This window comes from Alligator sinensis, unplaced genomic scaffold, assembly GCF_000455745.1.
Source record: "Alligator sinensis unplaced genomic scaffold, ASM45574v1 scaffold562_1, whole genome shotgun sequence".
In the NCBI taxonomy this organism is placed as follows: Eukaryota; Metazoa; Chordata; order Crocodylia; family Alligatoridae; genus Alligator; species Alligator sinensis.
The window spans coordinates 274,135-292,500 of record NW_005842227.1 but is presented as its reverse complement, the minus strand read 5'-3'; the positions used below and the strand labels follow the sequence as shown (position 1 = coordinate 292,500).

General features: G+C 40.2%; 1 protein-coding gene across 1 annotated transcript in view; it reads left to right on the top strand.

The window, feature by feature from the left end:
* The window catches only part of NKAIN2 (sodium/potassium transporting ATPase interacting 2), a 594,496-nt gene that overhangs the window by 439,951 nt on the left and 136,179 nt on the right, over positions 1-18,366 (top strand). The window contains exon 4 of the mRNA XM_025208339.1: positions 14,438-14,638. Coding sequence (XP_025064124.1) covers positions 14,438-14,638 — 201 coding nt within the window. The remainder of the gene's footprint in view (positions 1-14,437; positions 14,639-18,366) is intronic.

The window sequence follows — 18,366 nt, the reverse complement described above, 5'->3', positions numbered from 1 at the left end:
CTTTCCCTGTATACTCTTACTCTATATGATGAATACAACAAATTAGTGAGGAATAGCTATTTCTCTTTACAATAAATTCCCTCTGTAGAAAAGCGTTCTGTCTATAGATATCATCCACTTGGGCTAGATTGAAATCAAACTGGAAAAGATTCCTTGTTTTAAGTAATTTCCTGAGCCATCCAGACCTCTCAAATTATTTTGAAATCCTGATGAATATAAAATTGCCAATCGCTGGATGTACTTAAATTGCAGAACACTAAATATCTTTCTCTTCAGCTTGGAAAGCTGATCGGTGAAGATGGTACGTCTCTTAAGGCCATTTGCTATTCCTTTCCTCCACAAATGGAGGCTCATCTGTATGTACCTTATAGATCCATTCTCTTCTTTATTTCCTAGCTGATGGAGCAGTCTGACAACCATAACGGTATTATCATGTTCCCCATACACTTGTCCTTGGTCATCATCTTTCCTGATCTGGGCTCTGGACTAGTTCCACTCCCCATAAATAATGAATTCTCACTACAGTTTGCCTCCCCCCACTGCAGCACATACAATGGGTGTGGAGGCAAGCATCAGTGAGAATTCATTATGTATGTGGAGCGGAACTAGTCCAGAGCCCAGATCAAATGGGTGAAGGTTCTATGTCAAGGAATGGGAATATTGGTAGAGACCAGTCAGGTTGAATCAATCTGAAGAGTATTAACTCCATTTTAGAGTCCCTGCATCTCTGAGGTCATAAAATAGTCAGATGGTTTAAAGCAAAATTTAAAAAGCCAAAGCAATTATTTCAATTTTAGGAAAGTGATGGCACACTTTAATATATGTTATTGGTAAACAGTGGGAAAAACCCAAATGTTCACCATTTTAGAGTTATATGCTGTTTTACAGCATTTAATAACATTTAGCTGTTAGTTTTAACCCTTGTCCAATCTCATGAAACCATAACAATTTTTGTTCTCATGGAGTAACTTGTTACCCCACAATTCAACATTGTTGGTCTCATGGGGTAACTTGTTACCCCACCCACATGAAAAAAATGGAACTAGTGACAACAGTATAAATGTACCAGAAACTATTTATTTAACATACAGATTGTTTGAAAGATTATTTATGATGATTTGAACCCAAAATATTATTTAACTAGAACTGTGAACACAATTTAAACTTTTTTTAGACTTTCAAAACGTGAATGAACAATTTGCAAAGTCTGCAGTTCACACAGTTTTCAAACTAACAATTACTTCCAAATACATTTCCTAACTGTTTTAACTAAATATTGCATTCCTCACAAAGCAGCAGTGATGTACTGTGGTGTACACAAGCAAATCGCTTACAAACTTCACATTGTTTCCAGGTTTTGTGGTCATCTGTCCTTGGACAAAAAACACAACATCCACTCATGCTTGCAGAAGATTCTACTGGGGTGCATTGTGGCAATTTGTAATTTAGGGCACTCATACCAGCAGGGAGACACATAGAGGGTGCACATGGTTGCACATGCACCCCCAGAGCATGGCAGTGCACCCCCTACAAAAAGGCATCTGCAGGCGGTCAGCAATCACTGATTGCTGGCGGCATCTGCTGGCTGTCATGAATCCCCACTGGCTGCTGCCGATGCTGCTGGTGGCATCTGCAGGTGGTTGCTGACCCCTGGTCAGTGCTCGACCACCCCACCCCACCCCCCTGCTGCCTACAGCGCCAGCAGCATCTGCAGGAGCTCCTGCTTACCGCTGCCATGCCCCACCCAGCCACCGGGGGCATGTGTCATTCATCCATACCAGACTTGATGGATTTAGACAGGTTATGTGTATCCATCATTCTTTGTTTTATTTGTCCGTTGATCAACTGTTCTCAAAGCTCCTGCAAAAGAAGCGCTGCTCCACAAATTGTATCCAAATATCTCTGAAGGCCGCAAGCTTGTCCACCACTCTCCTTTCCTCACGTGTCAGTTCGTTGTCAAATCTCAGGTAGTTGGTGATTTGATGGAATTGTTTTAAACTCATGGTGGCATGGAAGCAAGGTTGCCCAGTGTGTTGCTCCCACAACTCCCCCAGTGCCTCGTGACCACCATGGTATAGACCACTCAGCAGTAGGAGGCCAATGTAGGCTTTCAGCTCTGTTTTGTCCTCTTTTTCCACTCCTTTCTATTTTCAGGATGGCTGTCATTCCACTTCCTGAATCTTCTTTCTGCCTCTCTGTCTGTTTCTCTTATGATAACAGTCAGGATATCTTGTGAGAGAAACAGGTAGAACGTTTGCACCACTGTGTCTTTATTACTTTCTCTTGTTGGCCCAGCACTTGCATGGACTATGTCCTTGACTGTTCTCTGATGATGTATTAGCGGTGGACTTTTTTCCCCACAATCTGCCATTCCTTCCTCTAAAGGTGTCATCATCTGCAATGTTTTCCAGGGGTGGTGACAGTGTTTCTGCTCCACAAACTGCTGTAGCTCTCCTTGGTTTTTCACGGTGGCTCCGAGCTGGTCCTTTTCCCTTTTCCACTGGAAGTGTTGGCATCACTTCTGCTTGTGGCACCAACTCGTCCTCATTTGAGCTGGATGAAGCTTCCATAGACACATGGTTTGCTTACTGTGAACAATCTCCCATGTCTGGAACAAAGTCAGCATCCTCACTGCCTTAGGATAAGATTTCACCAGTAGATGAGTTGCTGTCATCCCCCATTACCTGTGCAAGACAGGCTTCAGTACTGAATATGAGCTGCTGCCTTCTCATCCGGGATTGCAGAAAAAAAAGAAAAAATTATTACCGCTGAATGCATATAAATAACAATCAAAGACAAGCCTTTCCACCTATGCTGTCACAGAAGCAACTCTGACCTGCCCTGTGGCAGCGCAGGTAGCACCCTCTCCTCCTGGGCACAGAAGCCAGAGACCAGCATCCACCCTTTGCCGGCAATCCAAATGTGGGTGGATGGTGTTTGGAAACCATACATGCAGTGGCTTATTGAAAACAGGTAAAAGGAGGGGTGTCAAGCCCTTACCATTGAAGGGGACTCCATAGTGTACACTGTATCTGCTGCCCCTTTGCTCCTTGTCTTCACTTTCAACAAAGGCAGGGCAAACTAGCTTGTGTGTTATGAAAAGGGTAGGTAAGGTGAAGTTTTGCCATGAGAAAAGAAAGTAGAAGTGGATTTGGGTGTGATGTGACAAAAGGGTTTGGGGGGGGGTCGGCAAAGGGAAGGGTGTTTTAATGACTTTGCAGCTTGCAAACAAAGTGGTCAGCAAAAAGGATTACCACATCTTCTGCAAAAGCAGAGTGGAGGATGGCCATCCATTATTTACCAGGGATACCTGAAGTGGACATGAATGAGGTGTGAATGAATGCTGACCTTTCAGATGCATCCACCCAAAGTGGCCAAACAGGTCTAGGCCTGTCATTTATACAGAAATTGCATTGGGGTAACAAGTTACCCTAATGTGTTAACATGGGCTTGGAGTAAGTTGTTACCCCATATGGAAAAACACATTCACACCTGGGATAACATGTTACCCTGGGCAGTTTTTCATCCACAGAGCACAAACCATTCATGTAAGATGGCTGTTCTTTGGGGATATTGTGCACTGCAGTGCCAGTGACAATGTCCAAAAAACAAAATTTTTTAGAATGAATTAACTTTAAGATACTGCACAAAGTATGCATTTGGGGTAGGAAATTACCCCATGGGAACATATGAAGGTTAAAGCAGTATATATTCCCTTCTACAAGCATCTGCATAGATAGAGTTATAAACTGGGTTGATAGAGAATATGTTTCATGAAAAACCTATAAACATCAAAAGTTGGGACAAGGAACTCATATCTAATAAACCTAACAGAGTTAGATTGCTCAGACCCTCCCACCTATTTTTGCACAATGAAAGTAGCAGGCACAGAATACCTGTTTTATTTTGTTGTGCCCAGCCTGAAGGTCTAGGCAACCACAAAGATGTGTAACAGGTGTCCTTATTCCTCCTGCTCATATGTGTAGTCCAGCATTTTGGTTCAAACTTGTCTCTGCACCCAGCAGAAGCCCTAAATTGGGGCTCAGATTTTATATTCTGCTGCACATCCTCCATGTCACTTCTGTAGTGCAAAGGTGCCATGAAGCAAGTAGATATCCTCAGGGGAAATCCATCTACATAGGGAGGATTTCTGGGTGAGTTAGACCTGTCATAGCAGCTCTATGCCACACACACACTCCAAGTGCATCTTGATATATGGTTAGAGAAAGATGTTTTTATATTAGAGTAAAATAAAAATGCTGGCTTGGATAGAGTCCTCTTGGCACAGAGTGACAAAAATATTGTTTCTGAGATAACAAATTAATCACTACAAGGGAAAGGTATTAAAAGTTTCAATTTTCTTCTTAATATTTTCTCTTATAGATAGACCTTCCCATCATTGCCAGAAAGCTTTGTTCCTAATGAAAAGAATCTACACCCAATCTTTTGGACACTGTCCAAATGTAATATGTCCTTGTACTTAAAAGTGTATTATTTAGAATTAGGAGGTTATTTATATTTGTCTCTGCAAGTTCTAAGAGCTATCTATCTATATATTTGCCTGGATAAACCAAGACAAGAGGCATAGCTCCCTTACCACTTAAAAAGAAAAAAAATGTACCCTGAGAACAAAGTACAACTAATGACAAACATAATACTTCTGTAAGCCAGTGGAACCATGCATTTTCAATTAAAAATAAATAAGTGGCACCTTGGGAATTTTTCACAACCTTTTCTTCATTTTGGAAAGAAAATCAAGACTGAATTGAATTTAAAAAGGTTGTGAAATTGTCTGCGAGCGTTACACAGCTGAGGTGGGAGAGGAGTTACGTGCCTACAAGGAAAGCTGGTGATACATTCCAGAGTCTAACTGTCTTCATTTCCATTCTTGTCTAATTAAAATAAAAATACAGGCCCCAATTTTTCAATCTTGATGCCAAGGATGTCCTAACCACAGGGTAATTTGGCTGTTGTGGCACATGGGTCTGTATCTTCAGTCCTGCTTGAAAAAGTTTTAAAAGTCTTAGTTTTCTCCTGATACAAATAAGGAACATTTTTTGAAATCTTGAAAATTTTCAAAGGACAGGAAAATTGTTTCCCTCTCAGCTCTATGTCTCAGTTCCAACATCATAACTTTCACAGTAGTTTCTACTGAGGTTAAGAAAATATTTGCTGAGTGTATTCCAAAACCTTTAGTGAAGATGAATTAATGATATTTGGCATTTTTACACATGTTTTGGGGCACAACACCAGGGGCTTTAATTCACAAGCTACGCTAATTAAAAGCACCCACACATCATGCTTATCAGCGTCCCCATGCTGAAAAAAGGGTGATGGGGAACTTTGAACTAAAGCTTATTGAATGTGTTTTATTTCATAGATTTCATAGATGCGACCTCGTGATATCATTGGGTCCATCCCCCAGCTCCCCACCGCTATTGTTTTCAGTGTAGAGATGCATGGGGAAGCTGATACACGTGATGCAGAAGGCTTCTGAAACGTGTTGATTTCCATGCTCCAGCAGATTCGATTCATCGAGTCTGTCCAACTCATCAGAGCAGGCTCCCCGCACATGTACAGGAGCCCATGGTTTATATAAACTGGAGTTTAGCAGAGGATAATTGTTTACTAAAACATATCAAAATTCTTATTATACAAACTGTATTTAAAGAAAAAATTAAAACATATTATTTGTGATTGCACTGACTGCAGTTCAGCATAATGTCACAGGAATGTGGACAGGAGTGACCAAAACATTAGCACCATTCAGTACTCAGTGACAGTACCCAACAGTGTATGGGAGTTGCTGGAGATTTTGAGGATTTGTCAGAATATACTTTTTCTTTTTCTTTCTTTCTTTCTTTTTTTTTGAGGATGTTGTAATTATTTTGCAACTTCAAAGGGGCTGAATCATCTATCCCCATCCTCCCCTTTAATTTGTCTTTAATAGTGACTCATTATCCTGTATGGTAGTATCCCACCCTTAAAACATACTTTAGAACTATGTAAGAGCACAAATTTTTACAAGTACAGGTGAACCTGCTTCTGATGTCTTCATTTACATATCGGCAGTAGGATGCTCATATATGGGCCTTAACTGTTTTCGCTTGCACTAATGAAAACCAAGAGGAACTCTGTTGAAATCAAAGGCATTACAGTGATATAAAAAAATTGCTGTGTAAAAAGAGCAGGTTTGGCACCAGTGGCTGCATTCACGCATACAGGCGCTTGTTGTTCGTGGTGCCAGAAATCATGTGCATTGCATGTTAAACTGTGTGTGGTGCTGCTAATTTGCAGAGCGGGGGCAAAATTTGCTACTGGGTTTCCCGGTAGCCAAAAAAACAACCCTGGAAAAAAAAAGCAGTGCAAAGCACAGAAAAATAGCTTGTGCTGGGACAATGCATAGATGAGAGAACAAGGAGCCCTCCCTGCTCTCCTGTCTCCATGCGTTGTGGAGCCCCTATGCTGGCACACTACATCCCAGCCAGCCGCAGTGTGCCACAAAATGGGGGAGCAGGCAGCCCTGGGCTGGCTGCTCCTCTGTCTCCACGTGCTGCTCTCTGGCTGGCTAGGGCACACTGTGCCTCAGCTCAGGGGCTTCCACCACCCAACACTGCCACCCAGACCCCAGGGCTGACCCCCCGGGCCTCTGCCAGCCCAGGGCTGCTCTGCCCTAGCATGAATTACTGTGATCTCAGGTGCTGCACCTGGGAGGAGCTGACTCCAATGCAAACTGTGCCTGAGTTTATTGTATCAGGGTAATTGAACATGTAGATGTACCCACTATATACAGGATTTTATAGTTAACCAAGACAAATTATGCCAAAGGGAAGAGGAGTAAAGATGCATGTTCAGGAGAAAGGAAAATAGAGACAACAGAGATCAGTGAAAAGGAAGTATACACAAGAAATCCACAATCTGTACACGGAAGTGGCATTTCTTATATAGTAACAATATCTTTGTGTATGGAACTTTACGGAACTTTGTGGTCTTGTGATGCGTGGAGATCAACCCTATTACATGTATGATGTTAGAAAAAAATAAACAGCATGTGTTTCAAAAAAATACAGCATCCCTTTGGACTGCTGCATGTTACGCATTGTGAGACCACCACAAACGACAGACAGAAACAGATGCCAAGCTGTTCACATTGTTTTTCCCCAATGGTGAATGCAGTTTTTTCTTTAGCCTAGAGAAGGTCTGCTCACATGAGAAAATGAAACTGGCTGAGGAGAACTAGTAAAAGTGGAAAACTGAGATAACAGAAGAAAAAGCTGCCTGTAGAGGCCTCTGTGCATCCAAAGCATCCAGAAGCTTTTAGACATTGATCTTTTATTACTGAAACTGCATGTGATAATTCAGTCTCCAAGCACTCTGTACTTGCTAGTTTGGGTTTGAAAAATGAAATGAGCGGTTGCACTGCTGTATTTGACAAAACGAGTATGAAAGCTTTGTCAGGTTTTCAGAAATTTCTAATTATAAAAATGAGTGAAGCTGAGCTCCCATGACATGATGAGCCAGATTCCCTGAAACTAGTGCATGGAAGTAGAATTCTCTTTCCCTGTGTCAGCAATGTCCTTTTGTACCTCTAGGGCCAAGTACAACTATTACACTTGTACTGGTATAAGTGATTGGAAACCAGTCTATACCTGTAACAGAACACCAGTTCAGCACACACAGACTAGTTTTAAAATGGTGGAACTTGATCTAAGATTTGCACCCACCAAAGGGTGAATTCATGTTCTGTTCACTACTGATCTAAACTATACCTCTTACAGAAAACCATGTAACTTAGTTAAATTTCCCCTCGGGCTTTTGGAATGTCTATTCCTAGTCTAGAGGAACCATCCTGAGTTACTACTGTCTTCCACCTTCCCCTGAGGTTGTATCTGGAATAGTCTGCCAGAACTGATGCAAGAACTGCCTTATGGTAACACCATAAAGGAAATAATTAATCATATACCCTTTAAACATATCTCTCCACATTTGAACAGGACTGGACTTCTACTACCCTCTGTAGCAAGGGAAGAATGGCCATTTTCTGAATTTAATTTTTTACTCCTGTTTCTTCTGTTATGCACTATGAAGTTAATCTAACACTGGGTCTTGAATCAAAGTTGTCAATGGTCCATATTTTTATAAAGTGAGGGTAGGCTGAACTTACAATTTCAATTACAGACTTATCTCAAAAGTATCTGAGCCTATGATGCCTCTGTGAGGTGCTCAGATGGTAGCTGTCTTATGTAATAAACCAGTATCCCCCCATATCTACATTAAATGTCTTTGTCATCTCAAGAAGTTCAATAAAGATGTCTTTCCAAATATTTGTGCCTAGTTTCCACTCCTTGAGGTATGAGCAGAGTCTGCTTCAAAGCACTGATTTTCATTAACAGCAAATGTAAATTTCATTTACAAATATCAGCAGGATTTGCAAAAGCATCATGGTGATCATTAATAAAGCTTGTACAGATGTATTTCTGTGTCTAATAAAAGGAACCAACTGTTTGTTGATTTGAGATGATAAAATTTTCTTTGATATACAGGCAGTGAACAGTACCATATTGGCATGCCCAACATGTATCACACTTCCTGTTAAGTTCCATAGCTTCAAGGCTTATCAAGCTATTCCTCTGAACAGTCTCTGAACCACAGATGTTGAAAAGAAAACATGTAGCAAACACACAAAGGGGGGTGAGGGAAGGGAGGGGAATCCCTTGCTGCCAGTGTAGATTTTGCTTATGTCCACTAAAACTGTATTCAAACAGTGTGCATAATAGCATGTGTAAATAGCAAGAAGGACATTTTCATGAAGAATTCTCAGTGCTCCAGAAGAATGGATATTAATGACAGATGCATCAACCTCACTCCAATTTATACAATTCTTCAAAGAGCTTCCAGACTTCACCAGTTTTTTCATTAAAAGCTAAAACTGCTCACAAGTCCTTCACTACCAGTCAACTATGAATAGTCACCTAACCTGTAGATGAAATTACTTACACTTAAGGGAGTCAATCCTGAAGTGGTGCAAACTGTAACAAGCCTTCAAGTCAATGGGCCTATGGCCCATTTAAACCTTTGGGGGATCTGTGTCTTAGTTTTGTTTTGCACATGTGTCAACTAGCTAGCTCACTTGGTGTGGTTAGAGACATAATAGAGTCTGGACTTGACTTGAGCCCCACTTGTGAGGGGTTTGTACTGGTTATTCCATTTTGACTTCAGCCAAGGTTTTTCTGTTTTAAACCAATTAGGCTAGGGACAGATGTTGCATTTGTCCCTGGACAAGTTATGCCTGGGTGTGTCCCAGAACAGACATTTCCCAAAATTGGCATGTACACATTGCCCTTCTAATCAGGCTTTTGTGAGCGATTGATGTACTGCCACTTGTCTATCCTTGATTCAATGATGCAATACCAGAAAAACTGTTTAGATGTACCTTGCAATGTCCTGGGATAACCATTAATAAATCTTATCCTGTGAACCTTTTTAGGATTTGTCCCAGGACAACAGACATGGATAACGGCCATGGATTTGAGAGAGGTACTTTGTCCTGGGACAAAATGATATATCCCAGGATGTAACATTTGTTTGTAACCTGGGAGAGCCTATTACACCGAGATTTGTCAAGAAATATGTGGAGATGTTTTCAGAAACAGGGCTCACAATCAATTGTCTGTTTTTTTCGCCTTCTAAAAGTTCTTTGATGACTCATTAGATTTACAATTTTAAAATCCTACTGGCACTCAACGTTAATGTAGTGACTTTTATCTAAGGAACACAGAAAGCCTTCAGGAGGAGATGCACATTTAAGGAATTAAGCCATCTTGCACTTTTGTGAGAAGGGTGTCATCCCGTTCTGGAAATGAGGGAAACAAACAAGGATATTTGTCTGGTTTACTTGGTAAATCAGGGTCCCATAGGAAATGTTTTGTAAAGTCAGAAATAGATCTATTAACACCCACTCTTGCACTGCACATTAACTCAAGATTTTTCTTTCTACTATGAGCCCCAAAAAGCTATTTTTGACTAGAGCACTTTTGTGTGGTATAAATCACAACTTTCAACTAAAATGGCAACTAAAAAATGATAATTTTGCAAAAAAAATATTTTGCATAATAAAATCTTGAATTTGTGAATCTTCTGGGGATATTTTCATGGACAGAATATTGCTGGAACATGCAGTGGCTTATTTGCATATGTGATTATGCAGATGTTAATGTGTAATTATATTGTCTATGCATTTTTTAAATTTACTTCCACTTCTCATTCATAAGTCTTTGGAAAAGCAAAGCTGTGTGTAATCAAACACAAGTCCATTGAAATGAGTGGGGATATACTCAGTAGGATTATGCTCCTCTGTGTCCAGCTAGTCCTGACCCATTTTAAAGAAATTTAAAAACAGTACTTGGTGGCCAAATGCACTTTTTTCTTGAAGGAGGCCATTTGGTCTACTCGTTTCTATTTTGCTAAGCATTTTTACTCAATTATGATACTTGTAATTGTGCTGCAAACAATCAAATAACACCAAACAATTTATCCTATTCATTCTTCCAGCTGCTTTGAATAAAAAAAAAAATAGAGAGTTTACAATTTTCCTTCAATAAATAGGATGATTTAAAGGGGGAGGGTCTTCTCACAAAAAGGTGGTAGATTTTGATCTCCATCATATTATTAGACTACCACTAGATTAAGACACTCTAGGATGTTATATTCTAGGCATTTTACAAGAGGCCTATGTACCAAAAAGGGGTCTCAATGTCCCTGCTTCCAACGAAGAGAAGATCCCATAGGGCAGGTGGTGGGGAAGGCTGTGCTCTGAGGACCATCAGGCTGTTTTGAGAGCCCTCATGCAGGTATGGCACATATGGAACTTGAGGTCAGAGAGTTGTTCTGCAGCACTGGAGCCAGAAGGCTACCATAATACAAACAGCCCCCCAGTTATGCCTGCTGGACCACCCCAGCCACTGATTCAGCCCAGGATTGGTGAACAGAAGTGTTGCATTAGTCTACCTAAGCTGCTTCCCCTTTTTTGCTGGACTTCTATATATCTCACTCTAGAATTATCAGTGCATTTGAGAAGAGTATCAGACCCAATGGCAAATTTTTAGACAATGTGTTTCCAGTTTCCTTGTGAGGAAAAGGTCATCAAGTGTGTCCCCCAATCAGAAATTCTAGCCACAAAGAGAGTATTCATCATTCTGGACATTGTTTTAGAGCATTGGGACTATCTGGGAGGTATTGTGAAAAAATTGTTTTCATTTTGTAGAAAATATTAGTATTGTGTATCTGTTTGAAAAAGTCTTGCACTTCAACCCCCTTGTATCTATACCAAAATATTCCCCACAGACTAAATTTTCAATTATGTATAAACTTAGGTTGTGGTCACAAGTGTGACTTTGTTCAGCACATCTCTTTTTCTGTATGCCATCCTCATTCTACCTGCTTGCACTTGACTTTGCTCCTAAGTTACACTCCTTGTTTGGCTGCTTTTACTAATGCAAAGGTTGTCTTATGATGCTTTTCATATTAAACTGCACCGCTTAGAGTCAGGTCACCAGACCTGAAAGCATCTTGTTCTGGTAGGTCTGGGCTGTTTGTGCATATGTTCACATGGTGATCTGATCATTCAAACTTAACTACTAGAACTTACTACTGTGAGTAGTATCATTCACTTCATACTAATGAAGCACTATTCATAATGGTGAATGTTTACATGTCCAGAGGTTTATGGGATTGTATGATTTTCTTTTTATTGACTACAAAACCATATACAGCTAGTCCTACCATGTGGTAGTTGGTTGAGTGAGTTCACACTAGTAATTGATTTTAAAAGACAAACACAGAAGTATCATCACTGCATCTGGGGCAGGACTTATTTTTTTAAATACATTAATCAGTATGGTGATGCCACATACAATCCTAGAGTGATATATCAATCATAAAATTATACTAAAATCTTCTGGATAGAATTAGCTTTGGTTGAGTTAATGCAAAAAGTGGCAGCCTATCATTTAAACTGAAAAAATGTATATTCTTCAGGACATGGGAAAATTCACATGTGTATCTGTGAATAGTTATATTCGGATCACTATGGTAAACCTTGTTAAATAGTTACACTCTAAAATCTTTATGAAGATCTTAATTATTAATATTATCTACAGTCTGAAAAATGTAGGTTACTCAGGGCAACATAGGGGAGAGTTTGGTTCTGAAAAGACATTTCTCACAGGGAATTTTTACTTGCATGACTGAGCATACATGCTGATTTAAATAGATGGTCACACTTGACAATGAGGTTACTTTTATCAATAGTTTATAACGGGTTAATGTCATAGGTTGTTATGGAGTCCAGGCTTCTGATAGATTACTTCTAACTGGCTTTTACACCTTTGACTGATATGCGTGCAACCAGCTCTTAGTACATATCATTCATGTCCATAATATGCTTATGATATGTATTAATCATTTATTAACCTCTTATAAACTATTTATAAATATAACCTTAAGGAAAAGCATAACTGACTCAATATCCTTTGCACAAGCTACTGTGTCCTGGCTGTGAGGGATTTGTAGACTGTTTTCCCATCTCACTAGGCCCTGTACTCTTTGGACAAGGCAATAGACAAAAACTACTTACTTGCAAAAAAAACCTCTCTGCAAGCAATTTGCTTTGCCAACATAAAAGGCTAAGACTGTGAAACACAACGGAATTTAGAAGTGAAATCTAGGAAATCTATAATGACATAACAAAGGCAAATCCTATCCCTCCCCCCTCAACTTGTTCACAATTGAAGAGACTCTCATACAAAGTGGAACTGATGTGGTCCTCCTGCAGGGTTGGACAGGTTAGGATTTGTAGGAGTACAGTGAAATCTAGTTAATTTATCACTGGGATAGGTAGGCACTCTGGTTTTATTTGTTGGTTACTGGGGATGTGAACTAGCATATGCTGCACCCAGTCTAGGTTTAGGAAGCTCACTTTAAGCCACCTAAACCTAGACCAGAAGCAGCACATACAGTCATTCGCTGCTCCTGGGAGCGGCATGTGCAGCTGTTCACCACTGTCGGAACTGGCACAGGCAGCCCAAGGTATAACTCTGGGTGGGAAGAGGAGATGGTGGGATTGGTAGGGCTGGCAGGCTCATGGAAAGTTGGCAGATACAGAGAGAAATGGTGGGTATGAAGACGGGGTTTGCAGGGGTGTTGCCTGGTCGTGGGAGAGTCAGGGGGCCAAAGATAGTCTGGTTAGGGACTGGGGTTTGTATTAGCTCAGCTCCAGGGCTGGGGCAAATAGATGGGTTATCCCAGCCCTGGGATTATGCTGCGAATGCATGCAGGCATTCAAGAGACTGGGTTAACCCCTTCCTAGATTCACTTCTTTACGTGAACTAACTTAGATTGGGTGCACCATTTTTTGGCCAAATTAAACCCTCCAAAATCCTGCATGAGTGGGCATTTAGATTGACCTAACCCTGGTTAGTTTGATATAAATGTTAGGCTTGTACATACCCGGAGTAAAACCTAATACAAGCTATACACGTAGTAAATTGAATTTCCTCATGGTAATTTGTCATTTTAATTGTTACTGAACTAATAGTTTAGTAAGCTGTCAGCCAGCAAGTGAATGTAATGTGTGAAGCTCTCTCACCAGTGGTCACATTAAGTCACATGGCCCACTGCTGGCAGGCCTAATCCCAGCTCATGATTCAGCATTAACAGCAATAGTAATAAGGTTTAAGGCCCATTGAATCATGGCACTGACCAGGAAAGTGAAAGCTATATTAGGGGGAAAAACTAGGTAAATTGAAAGCTCATGAATGTGCAGAATTCTCATAGAGCAACACAGTATGTGTACTGTTTGCAGTCAAAATTATAGTGTTTCTTCATTAAAAATGGCAAAAATCATTCTGTATGGAGTCTTAGTATGCGTTGTAAAATATTTCTCACACAAAATGCCTAACTAGTAATAATTAGACAGATTTTACTGTTCTTGCAACAAGTCCATACTCCTCCACCACTTCCATGAAGCCCAGCTCCTGGGGATTTTCTACTGTGCTTTTGCAGGGCTTGGAGAATTAGGGCAGGAACAAACTACAAGGAGTCAGGATGGAGAGGGTGGATCTTCTGTTATGCACATCCATCAGTCACTGCAGTGTAGGCACAGCAGTAACTGGCCTATGACAGCCCCAGGCCACAGTTACTGCCTGCAACAGAGCCTGGGTTGAAGGATTACTTTCCTCCAGCCCCCATTCAACCCACCTCTACAGTCCAAGCCCCAGGTACTCAGGCTTGCCACAGGGGATAAGATTTCTCCAATAATTTTCTGATGTAACTTTCTTTATGCCTGCTGTGTGATATCTATGTGAACAGCTGGAAGTGATATTAGCACTGACACACAAGTACCGTTCCAAAATTATAATCTTCCTTTTCTCTTTTGCAGGAAACAGATCTCATTCTGACCTTTAATATCTCAATGCACCGCTCCTGGTGGATGGAAAATGGGCCAGGCTGCACAGTGACATCAGTAACCCCAGCCCCAGATTGGGCACCGGAAGATCACCGCTACATCACTGTCTCAGGGTGTTTGCTTGAATACCAGTACATAGAAGTGGCTCACAGTTCCTTTCAGATCTTCCTTGCAGTAAGTGTTCACAGTCATCTTCTCTACCAGTGCTCATTTCCGCAAGTCTTTCTTACAGTTCATTTTCACAATACAATCCAATATAATAGAGTACAATTGCATTTATTTTCTAGCACCTTTCATACAGTCATGTCACAAAATGCTTTATGCTGATTACTTTCAAATAGCAATAAGGGACTCAATTTTCAGTGCAAACCACAGACTAATTAGCATGATTCTCTTATGACCCAACTGGCCAATCAGAAATTATTTTCCTAAAATGGGCAAAACTACCTCTTGTCCCCTAACATCGTTTTCTGGTACGAAGAGTGTAACCTAAAACAATAAAAATAAACAAGTAATATTCTTGGCCAAAGTCGTCACAAGTATTCAGTCTCAAATTATATAGCTCAGGCTGATATCTGACGTTGATTTAGATTTATTTTTCTAACTTGGTTTTATGGATAAGAATAAGTTACGAGCAAAGAAAACTGCAGTTCAATACAGGTGCCGTTGCCATTAAGAGAAACAGGATGTACAGTACATCAACTAGTTTCATGATGTCAGTGTCTGAACACAGCTGTATTTCTAGATAAGGCCTTCCTTTTCATGCCAAGGAAATAGTACAAAATGACAAAGTATCAGAGATCTCAGCATTATGTAACCCAGACTAGCTGCATCTTTTCTTGCTATTCATGTTACTATGGATGTAGTTATTATAGGTAAGAAGAGAGATAACAAATATGTAGTGAGTTTTCCAAACCATCCAATTGGACTATACAATAGTCTATTGTTTAAACATTTTCCTTACATCATAAGGAGGGTTCTGAATGTGAATACAGTTTCAGTAATAGGAACATGGACGTAGAGTCTCAGTAATGATAAATGAGTTAGGCAACAGAGGAACTACTGGTACTAGTGGGTGGCATGCAACACAACGTTAAGAGAAGACTTTTTTTCTATTTTCAACAACCTAATCTCCAAGCCTTGGCTCAGGCTTACCCCTGGTTGGAGGAAAGAAATTAATCTTTCCTTTCAATTCTCTTTTATGGGCACTTAAGTGAATCTTGCACTGTAACCATAAAGTAATAAATCATCATGTATGAATTAGTTACTTGTTTTAACGTTGATTTCCTTATATTTTCTGGCCACTATGACATGAATGTTGATCTTAGCGCTGTTAGGGATGTTGGCTTTGCTGCTTCTTGTTTACTGCCTACTGATAAAAAGTCTCTGAGAAGAAAGAAAATAATTCTAATTAGAACTGACTTTTATCAGACTTGGAAAATGACATACTGAGTGTATGCAGTCATTTTACAAGGCTCATAAAGCATCCAGACAAAGAAGTTTGAGCTGTGCATGTGTGACCTTTCTTCTGTTAAATAGTTGGTTAAAAGTGTACTTGAAAGATAATATGGATTAACAGAGGTGAGAGACCTGTAGTTGTACACCCAGTAACTAGAAGTAGCTCAGAGTTGTGCAGGTGGAAACTTAGTTATAGTGATGCACCATTCAAGCTCCACAGAACTCAAAGTTCCCAAGAAAACAGCTCTCTCTTAAGCACTTCCTAAAGATTACCAGGCAGTGTCCTGGTGACAGCAAGCCAAATAATGTTATGTTGTGTAATTTATAAGAGCTGCTACTAATTTAGGGCAAATCGATAGTGATGCTAGTTCTAAAGAGTTCTCTTTCATAAAATGCTTCTTTTCCTTTAAAAGAAAACACTAAAGTACCCTGAATGTTAAAGGTTCAGAAGATAAGAGGTTCATCTCTATGCAGATGGCAGTCTAAATTCTGTACATCACTAACATCCTACATAAGATCCACTTTGAAGACTGGGGGCAGGAGATTTAAGCAATGCATGGACTGTATGCTGAGCTCTGCAGAGGAATGAATTTCATGCAGTATAAACAAACAGCAAGACCTAAGTCCTAATGTACAGCAGGTAACTTTAAAGGAACAACAAAAAAAATTCTGAATAATGTTTGCAATATCCTGAGCAACCGAAAGCATATCACCTTGTAAAAACCTCCAAGCTGGAAGCAGTTATCAGGGACGTACCAGGATAGAACAAGGTCTGATCTAATTTGTCTAATCTGGTGCTTATTTACTGTGATATTCAAGTATATTAGAAATACTTACAATAGTCACTTTATGCCAATTTATATTTATCCTGTCACCATCTTCACCTTTTCGTATTGATTTCTGCTCTGCTGTTGACTGATTGTGTTTTATACTTACAGTTGTCAATTTTGAAACAATTGTAACGATTTCACCTGGATATTAGGGAGGTTTCAGGTGAATTTGCCATGCATGGCTTGCCTCTCTGGAATCAAACAGTATGAAAAATCTCAAAGCCAGACACTGTGTTTGTCAGTTTTTCTTCACTGCTTTAACCAGCAATTCTGGTTTGGATCCTTTCATACCAAGCCTAAATGTTATCACTTGTTCTCAGTTATTCATCACCTGCCTTCAATCATGTTTAAGGGATTGGGAGAGCAGGGGAAGGGGGAGAGGGAGGAATCTATTTCATTTTTAAGTGCAGCTTTGCAGCCTGCAGTGATGCAAAATAAACAAACATATTTTTAGGGCACCACCTGCAGCATGCAGCTGTACAAAGCAGAGCAGAATTGCTAAGGATGTGATTTGTTCTGTTTAGTATGAAACCCTAAGGTTTGGGGAAAGAGGTAAGGGAGACATTTCTACAGAATTATCCCACACATTCCCAATTAATACTGCAGTTGAAGCTGCTACGTTGGAACCTTAGCTTCATTATGTCCCACAAAGCAACAGTATTTTCACTATAGTGGAGATAGATGGGCAAAAAACATCTTTTCAGGAACAGCTAAAGCATTATTTTGCTATTTCATACTTTTTCACTGCATCTTGTGTTCATCTGCACAGATCAGTGAGCCAGATTCTCAGCTCTGCTCACCCTTTCCACAGGCAAACTCCATTTATAAGCCACCTGAGGATGTGGACTGTCTGTGTCAGTTTTGTGGTCACCCAAGATGTATTGGGATGATGAATGATTCTGCCTGTCTCTTAGCTCCTAAGTATTATCCGAATGAACTGCACTGGTGATGGAGTAGAGTAGCTTAGACACTCACATACTCCAAATGTCTTCATTCACTTAATGGCTATTGATTCTGGCCCTCTACATCAGAGTAGACATTTCATTTTCAAATCTCCTAGGTTTTCAGAGATGAATATAATTAAATTAGTAATCTCTGGAGATGGCCATCCCAGGTAAAGAATGAGACCTTGGTAGTAATGCTGTGCAGGGCTGCCTGGTTTGATACTGGTCTGTGATTAGGTGTTTTACTTTGCATTTTGCCCATAGAATAGATCATGGGCAAAATCTTAGCTCCATTAAATGGGAGATTGACTTTAACTTCTGTGGTCCCAGGATTTCATCCACTCTTTGGTTAGTGGCTGTAAACTCTTCATCACTTTGGGAAACAATGTGATTAAACCTTTGTCACAACCCAAAGTTGTGGATTTTTTGATTGTGTGTGCTTCGGCACCGCTAAATTATGTTCCCGCCGAATTGCAGCTCTTTTGCACGACGGAGTGTTCTGTTGTTATAGAGAACCCGTGTGCAGAAAAGTGTTTCCCGCTGTTTTGTAGCCTTCTTTGCATTGTGCATTTCTCTTGCATTATAGTGATGCACGCTGCAAAGGAGTTCCCGCCATTTGTATTAAGATTTGAGCCACATTATTGGCCGGTCTTAATTTAGGCACACGTGG